This window comes from Mirounga leonina, unplaced genomic scaffold, assembly GCF_011800145.1.
Source record: "Mirounga leonina isolate KUSES-001 unplaced genomic scaffold, KU_Mleo_1.0 Mir_94, whole genome shotgun sequence".
Lineage (NCBI taxonomy): Eukaryota > Metazoa > Chordata > Mammalia > Carnivora > Phocidae > Mirounga > Mirounga leonina.
This window is the reverse complement of record NW_023270855.1, coordinates 8,268,447-8,285,401: the sequence shown is the minus strand read 5'-3', so window position 1 is coordinate 8,285,401 and position 16,955 is coordinate 8,268,447. Positions and strand designations below refer to the sequence as shown.

Below are 16,955 nucleotides of genomic sequence, written 5' to 3'. Positions count from 1 at the left end.
CTCTTCTAGGATATTCATGTTTATCATTCAGTGTTAACAAATTGTCATTTATGTGTCCAATAATATGGTATCCAAAAGAATTTTAAAGTATCCCTGCATGTAATCTGGGTGAAACATGATATACATGTGAAGCAACTAATAAACACAGTATCTAATGGCGTGGAGCAGATAAGTTAAAAATGGAAGTGGGAAAGAGATGTGTGAACTCAAGTCCCTTTTCACATCTAAAAGTCTGACACAGTAAATGTTTACTGCAGGAAAGATGCGTGTCCCTTTGTTCTTGTCCACTTGACTTTATTGTCTCTGGATGATGTCCAGATCTCTAATTGCAGACCTCTGTCCTGTCCAGAGTTCTAGCCATCTTTGTTTGTTTGTCTGTTTTTAGTCCTTTTATTCTATAAACATTAGGTATATACTCGGTCACTCTTAGATACTGGCAGTGCTTATACTGGAGAACCTCTTCCTCTACATGTCCTGACTGTCATCTCAAACTTCGTGTGTCCCAGACTTAACTCCTTGTCTTCTACCTCATACCCATACCTCTTCCTGCATCCCTGTGTGCAAGTGAGTATAACAAAAGCACAGTTCTAGATCATCATCAAATCTCTACTAGGTGCCATTGTTTTTTGAACAATCAAAATACCTTAATCTCTCAGACATTTCCGAGGTGTGATTTCAGTGCACACCAGTATTGTCTCACCATACTCTCACAGTCTCTCAGTCAATAGAACCTCATGAATCCCCATATCACTTTCATGTTTTCCTAGTTTGTTTAAAAATTCCCCTTTTAGACCTTTATATGCCTTTCTTACTTATCCTTCAAGATTCAGTTTATATGGTAATTCAGGAGCCTTCCGGTTGCTTCCATTCAAGGAGTAAGAGTTCTTTGAATCCGTGTGACATTTTTATTTTACCTCTTATTGACAATTATTTGTTGATATGTCTTTTCCTCACCCCTTGCTCGGTACCTGATGCATAGTGTGCACTCTATTGAATGAAGTAACTTGTCCTATTCTAGACCGAAGACAGGATGTATTGCACAGAGGAAAGAATTAGACTGAGGCAGGGGTAGAATTTGGAGAGCAAAGGAAAGCAGATGGAAATGTGTGAGTAATGGAATTACGTGCACCAGGCACAAATTGCTAATTTTCAAAGTATTGGGATGCAAATAATTTTTTTTAAGTTAAACTTTTCTTTGATTATTGGAATGATACTTTACAGTCTTAGAGTGCTTTTGAAGACCCATTATGGAAATTACTGTCAATGCAAAAAAAAAAAAAGCCATTTGGTTTATTTTAGTTTTCTTCTTGTTGGGTTATTGGGATTCTGCTTTTCCAATCATTTTTTTCCTGCTTCATGGTTGTAGTGTTAACATTCAGTGTTAACACTACATTCCCTGAAGCAAACAAGATCCCCTTTGAAAGAGATCTTGATTTAGTGGGAAGAATGCTGTATTTGGACGGCGGAAGACGGGTTCGAGTACCAGCACACCTAATCGTATGGCTAAAATCAACACTGCCTATTTCACAGGATTGTTTTGAAGTTCAAATAAGGTGAAGTATTATGAAGGTGCTTTGTGAACTATGTAACACTATATAAATGTGAGGAATGGTTGTTCCCTCATGTTTGCAGATTTAGACTATAGGTATTGGAGGGACTCTTAAAGAGCATCTAGTCCATGAGAAAGGGAGTGTGGCATAGTGGAATGAATATAGCTTCTGATATTAGACTGACTTAGGTTGGAATTCTGCCTTTTGCCTTAAGCAAGATACTTGAGTCTCTGATTTTGATCTGACACACGGGGATCATAGTAGCTACTGAGATTGTGAGGATTAAATAATGTATATGAATTGTCGAGTACATAGCAGCTGCTGAGTAAATACCAAAATGCCTTCCCTTGATGAGCATTGTTAACTTTCCCCTTTCAGACTGGGAGTCCCTATCTCCTCTTAGGCATAATCTCTTGCCTTGGAATTCTGGAGGTTGATCCCTACTGGAAGAGCAGAAGTAAGGAAGGAACACTTCGTCCACTCTTGGTTTACATTGGTCTAATGTGTTGGCCCTTCCTGCCTAAGGTGCGCTAACAGGCCCAGTTGCCCCAAGAGACTTTAAGAATCAGCTGTTACAGAAAGAGCCTAGAGATGCTGCTGCATGGTCTGACAAGAGTCCACGTAAGGGTAAGGCTCAAGAAAAACAGCTGTCCAAGGCCCCCACAGTGTGCTCTCTCTCTGAGCATGTGCAGGGGCCTGCCAAGACTTCCGGAGCTCCTGGCTTGGTCCCCAAGTAAAGGTTATTAGAGCATGAAGTCTGAGTTAGCTTGTTCAGACACAAACCACAGGTAAGATAGGCTTCGGCCATCTTCCAAAAAGACAGGGCCTCTGTGCTGCAGTTGGCTTTTATTACAGTTGGCTACCTTGAATTCCAGCCACAGATACTCCTCCCTTGTTGACTCTTGCCAAACAGTTCCTACTAGTCTGGGAGTCTGAACCATTAACTCACTATAATAAGACCTACTTTCCCTTTGTTCTTTTCAACTATTCCAAATTCTTCCTTCACATTGTTAACCCTGCCAACTACATTGCACTGCTAAATCTAGTAATTCTGTGGACTCTAGGGCTCACAAACCCTCTGACTTCTCACAGATCTCCCCAAGCAGTATGTTCTGGCAGACACGGTGCTGAGTCCCAGATCTCCATTTTTGTGTTTGGACAAGTTACTTAAACTTCCTAGTGTTTTCCAGTCTGTAGAATGATTTAAAAAGACTGACCTCAAGGGTTGTAGTACTAATAAAATGGGATAAGTGGGCAAAGCATATGGCCTCCAGTCTGATAGTAAGAGTTTAGCAAATCTTGAACTGATTCCCTGCTCTTTCCCAGATGTGCCTGAATTCGCCTGGAAAATTAATTACCCTAAATCTTTTTTTAGGCTCCACAATCAATAATCAATAGGCACAATCAATAGGCAAACCAGCAAGACAATAAATAAAGCACAAACCTTTTCTCTCTTCTTTCCCCCTTTCTTCCTCTCCTTAATTCCTTTTCCTTTTCTATGCTCTCATTTTCTTCCCTTTCTATTCTTTTTTTCTTTTGTATGTGTGAATGTGGGACACTTTATTTCTTTTCTGCTTCTCCTACCATACCTTAGCCAGGGTCAGGAGCAATTAAGGAAATATTTTCAGTGACAGATCAGAAAATACAAGAGGTCAAGAAAGAGAATTATTCTAGGGATGCCTGGGTGGCTCAGTTGGTTAAGTGTCTGCCTTCGGCTTGGGTCATGATCCCAGCCAGGGTCCTGGGATTGAGCCCCACGTCTGGCTCCCTGCTCAGTGGGGAGCCTGCATCTCCCTCTGCCCCTCCACCCCCGCCCGTGTTCTCTCTCTCTCTCAAATAAATGGATGAAATCTTTAAAAAAAAAAAAGAAAGAAGTATTCTAGAATGGAACCAAGTTTCTCACTTCATGCCCTCAGCATTGAAAAATGCATTATTTATGTAGATCTAAACCACTGTGGGTTAGGTAAAATTGAGGGGGAAGAGTCCCTAACCATTCTTAGTATGGCCAGACCACCCTTTTCTTCCTTTGTATCTTACTGATCTATTTTCAAAGTGATGGGCTCCGAGGCCAAAACACAGAACTGTGCCAGGCAAAGCCTTTTGGGTTCCCAGGAGCAGAAGGAGGTGAGGCGGTGGGAAAAGAAACCATAGGTTGGTAGAAAGAGAAATGAACTATGCGAGGTGGCAGAATTGGAGCTCTCTGGGCTAGAGACCTTGACAAAGTCACTCTTCTTTCTGCTTCCTGATTCCTCTCTTTACTAAATGAAAAGAAAAATTCTCACTTACCTGTCTCATAAGATGATTAGGTGGATCAAACATGAAAGTGCTTGTAAAATGTGAAGCAGATAAACTGCTGCTTAAATGAAACGTACCATTATTTACAGTTATTCAACTACAAAAACACCTATTTCTTGACATCCACTGCTAGGCATTGGAGAACGTAAAGAATAGGAAAGGGTCCTTATCTTCTAAGGAACTCAAAAGCCAGAGGGTATTTCTAGGATAATGAGTACGATGGGTCTTCAGACAGTGGACCTGAAGACTCAGGACCTAGAATCGGCTTCAGGGAAGCTAGGACCAGGCTACTGAAAGGTGCAGAGGGACAATAACAATATCAAAATGACTTAACCCCGTACGTGTGCCCCAAACTTGCTTTCTATGTGTGTCACCAAGGTAAGGACAGAAGCAGCTCAAACGCTCCATGAGCAGGAGGAAGCTGTGGGATGATGGGGAGGGTCCCCACAAAGCCTGGAGCCTCGTCAGCATCGGAAACCACAGGAAACCAGGTCAGTGCGTGGGGCCTGCTCCCTCAGCTCCAGGGCTCAGCTATGTGCTCTGGGGCTTCCTGAGCAGATGGTACTGATTAGGGGATCCTTGAAGCTGGAGGCCCCTTTGGCATGGAGCCCTTTGCCCAGAAGAGCTGGGTGGAGACAGAAAGCTGGGCTATAGTCTTGAGGGTCAGCCAGGTGGGGAGTAGGATGCATATGGGGGCATGTGAGGTTTATGTGCATCCTACAGTGACTTTTTGTTGCTCTGCTCAACTCTAAATGGTGCCTCAGTCACCTCTGTCTCCAGACCCCATTGTAGAATAGTGCTTAATAGTTCCGTTAATTCTCTAAGTGAGGGGATGAAGCAAATCTCCAACGAAGTTCCAAGTCCAAGAGCGTTAGTGGGCGGGTCAGATCTGCAGGGTGTTGCAGGAGTAGGAGGGGTTAAGAAGTGGGGACAGCCCTCCATCCCCCTAACCCTGTGCTGGCCTCTTTCCTGTTATTTCTCTGCCAGAGCAGGAGCCCTTTGCCCTCCAAGTGGGAGCAGTAGGGCTTTCTGGGGGGCAACCGTCCTTCTGTCCCTCCACTAGGAGAAGAAGGAATGTGGCCTGGCTGGCTGGTTAGGATCTAGGATGGAGGAGGAGCTTTGGGGCAGGGCGGGGCAGGGGCAGGCAGAGACGAAGACTCCTGCTCGCTGCCCTCCCCGCAGCTGCACAGCAAGGGCCCGCTGCCCACCTTCGGGCTGTGCAGCCATGTTCTGGGCGCTCTGACCCCACGGAAGTCCATGGGGAGCCCCAGATGGGCAGCTTCGCTCCTGCTTCTCCTCCTGCTCCTCATTGGCCTCTCTGCCTCGGCCGGAATTGGCTGCCCCTACCTGCCCCGCTGGAGCACCCACTGTCTGCTGGCCTCCCACATGGTAAGGTAATGCTGCCGCTGCCCAGTAGGGACATCTCCCTGCCACAGGCTGGTAAAGCTCCCCACTCTTCTGCCTGTCCTCTCATGTTTCCCAATCCCCTGTGCCCTGGTAGCAGCCCCAGTGTGTCCTCTATCTGGTCTTGAAGGGGTAGCCAAGGTTCTTGTGTGCTGAGGGCCTGGGCAGGGTTGAGCTGGGAAGACAAGAGCCAGAGTGGATGGGCTATTAGGTTATGGGCCTTGGAATTAGGTGATTTGAGGCAAAGACCCCAGGGAGAATCCCCCACCCCCATAGGAATCCCTACTAATAATTCTTCTCTCCTTTCTTGCCCCTACTGGGCCCTGTGCCTTCAGGAAGACACTCTCACTGGTGAGTCTCATTCCCTGCCCTGCTTCTCTTCTGCGTCCCTTTTGTTCCAGATCCCTAGCGAACTTTCCATTCAAATTTTTGGCTCCCAACTTGGGAAGTAGCATATCAAGGAAAAAACACAGGGTTTAGAATCAGTACAAGCCTGGGTTTGCATTGCGTTTCCACCACATACTCCACATGTAGCTGAAGGCAGTGCACTTAGCCCCTCTGACTCCCCGTTTCCCAGGGGTAGAGCAGGGTTGTAGAAATGATTGCACCTCCCCTAAGCTGTGGGGAGGATTAAAGGAGAGACAGGATAACCTCTAGGCACTCGCCCTTAACTGGTTCCTCACTCCTGTCAGTGCTACAACAACAATCTTTCATATCTAATGGTACATTCTGATTTACAAATCATTTTCCCACACGTTACCTCACTTGATCTTGACAACAGTCCTACTTTATAAACGAGGAAGCTGAGGCTTAGAGCAGTCCGTAGCTTGCCCAAAGCCACACATCTCAGCTTCAAGTCCACCTTGTCGGAGGCAGGAGGGACCTCCTTGGATCTTACCATTTGATTTACTTTTCATCTTTCCCAGGAAAGTTTGCCCATATTCCTTGCCATACCCAGTTGGCCTTTCCTGTGTCCCTAAAGCCTTGGTGTGCTCAGCTCTGGCTCTGCCCCTATCTGTGCCTGCATCTGGTGTCAGACCCTTCAGGTATGAAAAACAGCCCTTTGGGCTACTCTCAGTGGAGATGTGAATTAGGGGGTTTTTTTGGGGGGGAGGCCCAGGCTGAGGAAAGTGGGATTTATCATACTAGAACAGATGTCTCTCCTATCGTCAACCTCAACAGAGACAGGTCACCCTAAAATAGCATACCACGAATTATATTCATGGGTTCAGTTGTATCATTTTGTGAAGGTATTTCTCCTTTCCACTGGTATGGATGCTTGAGATTAAATTGTTTTAGTTCTATGAGTTTACTATTATTACATTCTATTTGCAAAGTAAGATCTTTTTTTTAAGATTTTATTTATTTATTTGACAGAGAGAGACACAGCAAAAGAGGGACACAAGCAGGGGGAGTGGGAGAGGGAGAAGCAGGCTTCCCGCTGAGCAGGGAGCCTGATGCGGGGCTCAATCCCAGGACCTTGGGATCATGACCTGAGCCGAAGGCAGACGCCTTAACACTGAGCCACCCAGGCGCCCCGATCTTTCTTATACAACTCTGTATTTTCATTGCCTAGCTCAGTGCCTGGCACATGCTAAATGTCCAAACACTGCTTAAGAATTCGCAGTTTCTAATTGTTCACTGTTGTAAATAGTGCTACAATGGACACTTTTGTGTATATATAGCTTTTTCTCTACTTAAGGAATTAGTCTTTTTTTGGCTGTATCATAACTTTCAAGACTAAAGAACTTGATACCATTACAATGCTCCATGATCTGAAATGACTTACTATCTAACATCAGGCCACATTTCCAGGTAGGAGAGGGGCAGTGAAGGGCTGGATAGTAAATATGTCCTTTCCTACACAGGCCTCCGGGAGGGCTGGTTCCACCTCCTGGTGCAGAAATACAGAAAGTCCTATAAGTTCCGGTTCTGTAGGAGACACAAGATGCCAACATCTGCTCAGGTACTCCCCCTGCCAGTTCCAGCCCTGCCCTCCACCCCACAACCCTTTCATTCCCAGCCTCTTGTTTTGTTCTCTAGCCACGTGAAAGGTAGAAAGCATGGCAATGAAGTAGACTATTCTGTCCATTACACAGTTAGCGAAAGCAAGGTCTAAAGATTGAGTGACTTGCCTGTGGTGCCTCAGGTTCCAGAAGCAGGAATAAAAGCCTGATTCCTGGCCTAAGGCCAACCATGTTCTCTGCCTACAGAGGAAGCTGCTGAGTAGCTGTTGCCTGTCTCATAAGGGTCATCACATCGCTGTCTCCTCCCCAGACATCTCTCACAAGGGGTTGCGCTCTAAAAGGACCCAACCTTCAGATCTAAAGGCATTGGAAGTTCTCCCCAGACCCAGCTCACAAAGGCATGAAGGTAGGCATAGGGTGTGACCGGAGATGGGTGCAGCCAAGTATTGGTGCCTAGGCCTAGGCCAAGAGACAAGGCTACCAGGTCTCTCTTCTCCCCAGGGCCCGAGTTCTCCTTTGATTTGCTGCCTGAGGCACGGGCTATTCAAGTGACCATTCCTCCGGGACCTGAGGTCAGCGTGCGTCTTTGTCACCAGTGGGTACTAGAATGTGAGGAGCTGAGCAGTCCCTTCGACTCCCAGGTATGGACTGTTGTCTCCCTTTAAAAAGCCAGATCACACAGTTCTGGAGCAAAAAGAACCTCCCCATTGTATACATGGGGAGACTAAGGCCCAGAGAGGGACAGTCATTGTCTAAGACCTCCCTACAAGTCCAAAGTGCCTAGCATTAAGCCTTCTTTGGATTAGACAGAAAATGCAGGGGTCCTTGTCACCTAGGAGGAGAGGAAGGGAAAGGGCAAAGAGAGACTTGGAGCAACCATGAATGCCTAGCAGAGAAATGAATACAGCATATATCCCCAGTGAGAAGACCCTCAGCGAGATCCTGGTTGCATTTAGAAGGCTTTTCAGTTCCCCCAAGAAGCGGTCACATCTGTCTTGGTACCCTTCCATCTCCCTCCTTTTGCTGCAGCCCCTCAGAGAATGAGATGTTCCCCATTCACTCAGCCCAGGCCTCATACCCCTCTTCAACCTCCAGTTGCTGTAGATGCCCTGGTATGTGGTTGGTACCATTTGCAGGGACTGAGATGTACCTCAGAGGCTCTCAGCTCTCTTCATTTCTAAATGAAGATCACTGTGATGCTAGCGTTCAGTTAGTTGAGTTAATGCTTCTAGCACCTAGCACCCTACCTGGCATACAGTAGGGGCTCCATAAATGTATCGTCCTTTCCCTATTCTCTCCCTCTCCCCACTCCATATATTGAGATACCTAGAGCAAATAATAGACTACAGAGCAGGGACACGCCCCCCCACCCCAAAAGGAAATTTCTCAGATAAGAGGAAAAATAGGGTGTGTTGGCCAAGGTCCCAGCTTCCTACTGCCCTTGTCCAGGGTGCCTAAGCTCTTTATCAGGCCTTTCTTCTCTCCTTTTGCTGCTTCGTCAACAGAAAATTGTGTCTGGGGGCCATGCCGTAGAACTGCCTTATGAATTCCTTCTGCCCTGTCTATGCATAGAGGTGAGCCGAGGAAAAGGTCTGGGTTGTCCATGGCTCCACTTCTAGGTCCCCCAGAGGCACAGTTGGCCAACCGTATCTCCAGTAAGTCAGGTCTTAAAAAGCCTGGGTGCTGAGTTGATGCTTGGGAAGATGGCTACCAGCTTGACTGTGAGCCACACACGGGGTCAGAGATGGAAGTGTCCTGCTGAACATGAGATATTTGGGGTGGGTGATTCCAACCTCAGTCCTACCCGAACCCAGCTTTCCTGGGTTCAGACTGGCCTCAGCCCACAGAGACGGAATACACAGTTGCCTTCACCGTGTGTTCTGAGGAGTCACGGGGGGAGGGGGGACGGGGAGGGCACGTGTGGCTACTGCCACGTCCCGTATGGCTCGTCCCCATGAGCCCTCAATGGCAGTCTCCCACTCCTTACAAAGCTCAGGGGCCTAGCATTAAGATTTTTGGGGGGGGGGGTGGACAAAGAAAAAAAAAAAAAAGATTTTTTTGGACTAGACAGAAAATGCAGGGGACTTTGTCGACCAGGAGGAGACAAAAGGGAAGGTACAGAAGGACACGTGGGGCAGGGAGCAGCTGCCGGGGTGAACAACCCCCCGGGTGTTTGGGCGGCCCAGAGGGAGGGGTCCATACAGGGCATTCCGTGGGAAGCCAGGGAAGCTAAAAGTGGAGGAATGTGGACCTCCCCTCTTTCTGGGGAGGATAGGTTCTCCTGTCGAGGGAGAAGAGGACTCAGCCTCCCATTTACTGATCTTGCTCCTAGACTCTGGTCATGCCCCACCAACCCTCACCCACACCCTGCACAGCTTCCCGTCCTCCATGCCCCACCGGCTCAGGCAGCTTGCATCAGAGCGAGGTCAAGCCAGGAGTTTCAGGTCTGAGTGATAGAGGAGAAGAATTTCCTATGACCCTCCCCGACTGTTCCCCTGTCTCCCCAGGCATCCTACCTGCAAGAGGACACCGTGAGGCACAAAAAATGTCCCTTCCGGAACTGGCCTGAAGCCTGTAAGTGCTGCACATGTGCATTCACAGCCTCTCCCAGTCTCTCTTACACACACGCGCACACACATTGCACACCTGTGTTGTGGAGGAAGCCCCCAGAAGGCATGCAGGCACTTTCCCTGGAGCTGGTTGGGGGAAAGGGCTACCATATCTACCAATCACCTGCCAATAAATCAGAGTATTGAACATTGTACTAGGCGCTGTGAGAGGTTCAGGAATATGAGACCCGGGAGGTAGTGTCCTAAGAGGATGGCCCCAAAGTCCTGGGGTCACATCTCACTTATTCTTCTCTGAACCTCAGTTTCTTCATCAGTAAAGTAGTGATACCTGCCCTGCCTTACTTTCCAACCGTTGATGAGGCTTGCATTCGATACTGGATGTGAAAGTGGCTGGTGATGTCTGAAATGCTCTGTGCATGTTGTCATCCCCAAGTTAAAGAGACAGGGCCCTGAAACACAGCAAATGAATAGCGTAAAGCAGCCTAAAGTCCAGGGCACTGTTAGAATTGAGGACTGGGCTGTAGGCCATGAGCTCAGGAAAGGGAGAAGCCCATGAAGGCGGTCTGATCAGAGGTCTCTTACAGGAGGTGACATGTGAGGTGGGCTCAGAAAAGGGGCAGTATTTCCAAAGGAGAGTAGCAAGGGGAACATCCCTGGTTCTGAGAAGAACCTAAGCAAAGATCTGCAGATTTTGACTTTGGGGAGCAGCAGAGAGCTGGCCAGAATGGAGGCACAGGAAGGAGGTGAGACAATGAAGTAGAAAAGTCATAAAAGGTCTGGAGAAGGCATACTCATTTATTGGATACCTAGACATACCAGCAACCGTGCTGGGCACCTTCACAAAGTCATCCCCTGGTGCCCCCAGGGATGGGGATGCAAAACGACGCTGAGGCCAAAACAGGGCCCAGGCCTCCCCGGGCCTCACTCTCTGTCCCTGCCTGCCGCCCGCCCAGATGGCTCGGACTTCTGGAAGTCAGTGCACTTTACAGACTACAGCCAGCACAGTCAGATGGTCATGGCCCTGACCCTCCGCTGCCCGCTGAAGCTGGAGGCCTCCCTCTGCCAGAGGCAGGGCTGGCACACCATCTGCGAAGACCTCCCCAATGCCACGGCTCAAGAGTCAGAGGGGGTGAGACAGGCCCCCCCGGGACTTGAGTGGGCAGGGCTGGGGCCCAGGGCCCTGCTCCCTGACTAACCCCCTTCTCCTACCACAGTGGTATGTCTTGGAGGGCGTAGACCTGCACCCCCAGCTCTGCTTCAAGGTACAAGCGTGGGTGACAGTGAATGGGGAGGGGTATGGATGGTTCCTGGAGCTTGCTGACTTGCCATTCTTGGATTTCTCAGTTCTCGTTTGGAAATAGCAGCCATGTTGAATGCCCCCACCGGACTGGTGAGCCGTTAAGTGACCCTGGCTGGGACCCCCTTCCACCATTGAACCCTTACCCAACTGTGACCAAGCCAGACTGGAGCCCTGTTCTGATTTCTCTGGCAACTACAGCCCAGCTCCTATCACCTCCTGCAAACAGAATGTCTCCCATGATGCCCTTTCCCACCCTGGCAGCCCCATCCTGGAATGTTAGCATGGATACCCAGGCCCAGCAGCTGGTCCTTCACTTCTCCTCAAGGATTCACGCCACCTTCAGTGCTGCCTGGAGCCAACCAAGCTTGGGGCAGGACAGCTTGGTACACCCTGTGTACAGCATCAGCCAGGTATGGCCTAGCCAGGGCCCCACCCCCACCCCCCTACCCACCCCCCACCCCCCGTCTTGTTGCTCAGAGCACAGCAAGTGGAGGCCAGCAAATATTTAACTTATATCATCTGGTTATTTATTTACTTGATCAGCCTTTTTTTTTTTTTTTTAAAGATTTTATTTATTTATTTGACAGAGAGAGACCAGCAAGAGAGGGAACACAGGGGGGAGAGTGGGGGAGAGGGAGAAGCAGGCTCCCCGCAGAGCAGGGAGCCCGATGTGGGGCTAGATCCCAGGACCCTGGGATCATGACCTGAGCCGAAGGCAGACACTTAACGACTGAGCCACCCAGGCACCCCGATCAGCCTTTTTTCAGCTCGTTCCTCTGCCAGTCAGTGAGGCCTTCCATGGAGCAGTTTCTAATCCTTTTAGTTTCTGAACTTACAGGAGATAAACAGAGGCAAGAGACTGGCCGTCCCACATCCAGCTGTCCTCTGACCCACTCAATCTGTCGCCACATTTTGTACCAATGCCCTCTCTTGAACCCAGCTTTCCTCTACCCCTGTGTTCCTGTTTGTCTCCACAAGGCACTTGGCAGACTTTCCCTGACTACCTTGGGAAGCAGAGCCCCTGGAAGCTGAGGTGCTCTTTGCAGAATACTGTGAACTACTAACAGATTTAACTTTATTATGTGAACTGAGAACAGTTTGACTAGCAGACTCTCTTCTGTGTATCTGATATAAAAACCACAATTAAATATATCCGTCAAACCACAGCACCAATCTGACTAAGCATGACTAGCTCTTTCCAATTCTTTCTTAAACGCTCACTTGTAGCTTGCGTATTTGTCTTGCATTCTATGAGAGCTCCCAAGCAGATAGGTGGTAGCAAATGTTTAAGAATGTTTAAGATTTAACACCAAGCATTGCTTAAGATTTAAGACAAAGTCCCATGGGATAACCTAAAATTGAGAGCTAAATCCATAGACTCATTTGTTTCTGTGAGCTGGGAGAAGACCACCTTCATTGAGTTCAGCCATGGTTTGAGAGTCACTGCGTTAGCATCTGCTGGATGAAGATTCTGGTCAACTCCCTAACCAACACCCAGAACACAGGGTGGAGCCATATCCTGCCCGTATATAGATGGCAATCAATTCTGTCCAATTTAGCATGCATTTATTGAATCCCTACTCTGTGCCTACCCTGTATTAGGCCCTGGGAGATACAAGAAAAGTATATAACACAGTCTCTGCCCTTAAGGAGTCCACAGTGCAATAATAACTACTACTACTGAAGGAATACACCCTGCACTGTGTATGATAAAGGGTGTTAACATGCATATTCTCATGGGATGCTCTCAATAACCCAGTAAAATAAAGATTATTAGTCCTCATATACAAATAAAGAAACTGAGGGTCAGGGAGGGAGGGAACCTATCTCCATACAAAGATCACACAGCTAGGAACCACAAAGGCAATAGTTAAGCCTGACTTTTTAAACTGTGGTCTGACTTCACAACTTAGGTTCTTTCCAGTGAACAAGCCATCCCTTCAGATATGCGGGACAGAGAAGGAAGGCAGGTTATATAGTTAGGCTCCTTGGTTTATGCGCTGCTGGAGGACAGAGACAACATCTGTGTGTTCTTATTCAGGGCTTGACGCAAAGTAGACACCCAGAGCATGTTTGTTGATGTGTGCCTGATTGCCTGATCTGGGAATGATCAGTGGGATGCTTGAGAATGAAGCAGGGGGAAGACTTCTTTCTTTTTTTTTTTTAAATTTATTTTGGTGGCGCCTGGGTGGCTCAGTTGTTAAGCGTCTGCCTTTGGCTCAGGTCATGATCCCTGGGTCCTAGGATCGAGCCCCGCGTCAGGCTTCCTGCTCGGTGGGAAGCCTGCTACTCCCTCTCTTTCTGCCTGCCTCTCCCCCTGCTTGTGCTCTTTCACTCTCTTTCTCAAATAAATAAAGGCAGAGCTAGAAGCAGGCAGAGGGAGAAACAGGTTCCCCTCTGGGCAAGGAGCCCCACGCGGGACTCGATCCCAGGATCCTGGGATCATGACCTGAGCTGAAGGCAGACGCTTAACCCTCTGAGCCACCCAGGCATCCCGGAAGACTTGTTTCTTGTCAGCAGTGGCACTTGGCCTTAAGCCTGGGTAGGATTTGGGTGAGGGGGGTAGGGTAGAAAGGAAGAAGAGTGTGGGCAAAGACTCAGACTGGACAGAGCCAGATTTGACTCTATGGGGACAGTCATTCTGCTCTTTGTTCCCACAGACTCAGGGCTCAAGCCCAGTGACACTAGATCTCATCATTCCCTTCCTGAAGCCAGGGAGCTGTGTCCTGGTAAGGAATCCTGCCCTCACTCTGTACACAGCCCCCTAGCATCTACTCTACAGGTGGCAGATGGGGCAAATCCAGTCTGCAAAAATGTTTGGTTTGGCCAGCATGGTGTTTGAAATTGGAATGAGTTGCTACCATTTAAATATTGGAGAGGTCATATTTTAAAAAGCTGATTTCTGGCTTCTCCTGGAAAAATCAGAAAACCTGGTACTCTGTGTCCACATTCAGGCATGGTGACAATGCGCTTGAACTCAGTGGCATCTGATTACTTCATTCAGGGCCTGTGCCTTCCCGGTCCTCATGGACGCCCTGGCCAACTTCAAGTTTATTTTTTGGGTTGCCACTCTTGACCTGTTGTGTGCCCAGCCAGAGCTGGACCAAACACAAACCCTGCGCTGGAGAAATTCCCTATCTAGGAGGACTCCCCTTCTCTGTCCCCACTCAACTTCCCCTGGGAGGAGGGGCTACCCTGGCTCACAGTCGGGGGGCTCTGTGCCCTCAGGTGTGGAGGTCAGATGTTCAGTTTTCCTGGAAGCACCTCTTGTGTCCAGATGGTGAGTTCTTGGGAGAGGAGGGGTGGGATAAAAAGGAGGTTGGGCCCTGAGGAGCCTGGCTTGGCCTCACCCTGCTGGACTCAGTCTCTCATAGACATCTGGGGCTCTTGATCCTGGCACTGCTGGCCCTCGCCACCCTGTTGGGCATTGTTCTGGTCTTCACCCGCCGGCGCCCACTGTCAGGTAAGCTCACTCTGGGGGTAACCTGAGGATTCAGATCTGCCCAGTGCCTAAGCTAGTTGCCCCCCCACCCTTCCCCTGCCTAGGCTCCCTTGCGGAAGAGCCATGCCCCTGATGCTGCGGCAGGCTCTCTGCTACCCAAGGTGGTGAGCCTCAGGCCCCCTAGTGGTCAGGAGTGGTTAAGGCAGAGCAAAAGTCCCTCTGAGCAGATGGTTCACTGTTCGTGGTCTCTGGGAAGAGACCAGTAAGGCTTAAATCCAGCGGGCGCTGCACCTGCCAAACCTGGCGCCCTAGACCTGGCCCCTTCCGGACGCTTTTATCTAATTAGGCCAAAGACACCCTATAGGCTAAAGTTGCCTTGGGTACTCACCCCCAGTGCAGATAAGGAACCAGGTGGGGCACCGGATGAGTTAGCCCCAAGGCGGGGAGGAGGGGTAGAATGGGGGTGGAGTAGAGGAGGGGAAGTGCTGGGCTCTCCCTTAGCCCCCCACCCTGTTCATCTGCTGCTCCCGCCCCCAGGCCCTGGCCGAGCGCGGCCGGTGTTGCTCCTGCACGTGGCGGACTCGGAGGCGCAGCGGCGCCTGGTGGGAGCGCTGGCTGAACTGCTGCGGGCGGCGCTGGGCGGCGGGCGCGACGTGATCGTGGACCTGTGGGAGGGGACGCGCGTGGCGCGCGTGGGCCCGCTGCCGTGGCTGTGGGCGGCGCGGGCGCGCGTGGCGCGGGAGCGGGGCACCGTGCTGCTTCTGTGGAGCAGTGCCGGCCCCAGTCCAGCCCGCGCCCGGGATCCCCACTCGGCGCCCCTGCGCGCCCTGCTCCGCGCCGCCCCGCGCCCCCTGCTACTGCTGGCTTACTTCAGTCGCCTCTGTGCCAAGGGCGACATTCCCCCGCCACTGCGCGCCCTGCCCCGCTACCGCCTGCTGCGCGACCTGCCACGCCTGCTGCGGGCGCTAGACGCACGGCCTTCCGCCGAAGCCACCAGCCGAGGCCGCCTCGGGGATCGGCCTTGCCTGCGGGGTCGCCTGGAGCTGTGCCACCGGCTGGAACGCGAGGCCGCCAAATTTTGCCCACCGAGGCTGAGCAGAGGCAGACGTAGGGGTACTGGCTGGATCCCCTGAATGAGCCTTCTACCCTAGAATCCTTGGGGTGCCTCCTCAGGACTACTGGCCAAAAATCCTTATGCTCTGTCTGCTAGCCTGGGAGCAGAGCACCTCCCTCGCTGTCCCAGACCCTTCCCTACGTGTCTGGCTTCTTCCTCCTGTTTACCCTTTCGGAACCAGCAGGGAGAGTCGCTGTTTACTGAGGGCTCCACTGCTCCCAGTTCTGTTGGGGGTGGGGGAATCTTCCCACTTCTTTTCTTCAAAATTCCAGGAAGAGTAGTCTGCACATGCTCCAGTCCAAGCGAGAGAGGTGTGGGACAGAGGTAGGGGAGGCCGGAGCGATGGCCATTCTGAGTGAGGCGTAACTCCAGTGGGGGGAGGGGGAGAGGGGAGAAAACCCCTTTGGTGGGGGGCGGGGCAGGGATACTGCTTTCCCGGACTGGAGCCCTGCCCAGGGGATGGAGGGAGGGAGGGAGCCTGACCCAGGTAAAGAGGTTTTGGCCCTGGGTATCCAGGGCGGAGGTGGGACAGTAGAAACCAAGATCAAGAAAAATGAATAAAGGCCAACATAATGGATAAGCTAAGAGACACGGTGTGCTTCTCTAGGGTGCCCAGGGTACTGAGTTGCAGGAGGGGTCAGCACAGCCCTGCCTGGGGATTGTTATGCCTCTGTTTGTGGGCTCCAGTCTTCCACGTCCACACCCACAACCACATCCTTCACATTCTCACAAGCAAAGCCTCTGAAAAGGCAAAGGAGGACCTGGAAATCTTGATCCTCACTGTGAACAGGTTCAGAAAGGTCCATTTGTCATGCAGCCAGCCCATGGCAACAGCACAAATGGGACCCCTGTCTGCCTGGCTCTGAGTTCTGAGTTCCTTCCCTCCCTACCACACTTGAGCAGAGGCCAGGAAGTGGTGAAAAGCCCACTTTCTGATACCCTTTGTCCCTGCCTTTAGAGCTCCTGTCCCATAAAGGGTCACTGAGTCCCAGGGCAGATGTGTGAAGGGACCGGGGGTGCCCTGTATGAGGGAACCTAATGGGCACCAAAATCCCGGATTCACGGTGGCAGTGGAAATGCCCCAGCATTGCCCAGGCCCTCTTCCTTAGGGACTCCCAAGGTAAGAGCTCCCTCACTCAGCTGTGATGCCGCCACCCTCTTCAGGGGCCCCTCCCAGCCAGGTGTCAGCGGAGAAGGAGGAGGAGGAGAGGGAAAGGAGAGGAGGCCACCACCCCAGTCCAAGGCTGCTGGCTCCCAGGCCTGGTGTTGGTGGGAGGGACAGGGCGGGGCGGGAACAGCCAGCTGCCTGCCGG

General features: G+C 50.5%; 1 protein-coding gene across 5 annotated transcripts; it reads left to right on the top strand.

Annotated features, from left to right (window-relative positions):
• Positions 1-4,826: 4,826 nt before the first annotated feature.
• IL17RE (interleukin 17 receptor E) lies at positions 4,827-16,914 on the top strand. 5 transcript variants are annotated; one of them, XM_034998380.1, is made up of 16 exons: positions 4,835-5,234; positions 5,585-5,600; positions 6,176-6,295; positions 7,118-7,215; positions 7,463-7,622; positions 7,718-7,857; positions 8,722-8,790; positions 9,724-9,790; positions 10,740-10,915; positions 11,001-11,048; positions 11,131-11,176; positions 11,348-11,496; positions 13,747-13,815; positions 14,315-14,366; positions 14,451-14,549; positions 15,066-16,906. In XM_034998380.1, the coding sequence occupies exons 1-16, from the start codon at positions 5,103-5,105 to the stop codon at positions 15,659-15,661; spliced, it is 2,037 nt and encodes a 678-aa protein (XP_034854271.1). In that variant the 5' UTR covers positions 4,835-5,102; the 3' UTR covers positions 15,662-16,906. The 5 variants fall into 5 exon arrangements, with proteins under 5 accessions (XP_034854272.1, XP_034854269.1, XP_034854268.1 ...); XM_034998377.1 differs by having other exon boundaries at positions 4,829-5,234; positions 11,131-11,496; positions 15,066-16,912; XM_034998378.1 differs by lacking the exon at positions 5,585-5,600 and having other exon boundaries at positions 4,828-5,234; positions 11,131-11,496; positions 15,066-16,913.
• The last annotated feature ends 41 nt before the right edge of the window (positions 16,915-16,955 follow it).

Bases quoted from the DNA above. Each gene is read 5' to 3' on its own strand.
- IL17RE (XM_034998377.1), top strand. From the start codon at position 5,103: ATGGGGAGCCCCAGATGGGCAGCTTCGCTCCTGCTTCTCCTCCTGCTC. The intron at 13,816-14,314 runs GTAAGGAATCCT...CTGTGCCCTCAG, and splicing joins AGCCAGGGAGCTGTGTCCTG to GTGTGGAGGTCAGATGTTCA. The intron at 14,367-14,450 runs GTGAGTTCTTGG...TGCTGGACTCAG, and splicing joins GCACCTCTTGTGTCCAGATG to TCTCTCATAGACATCTGGGG.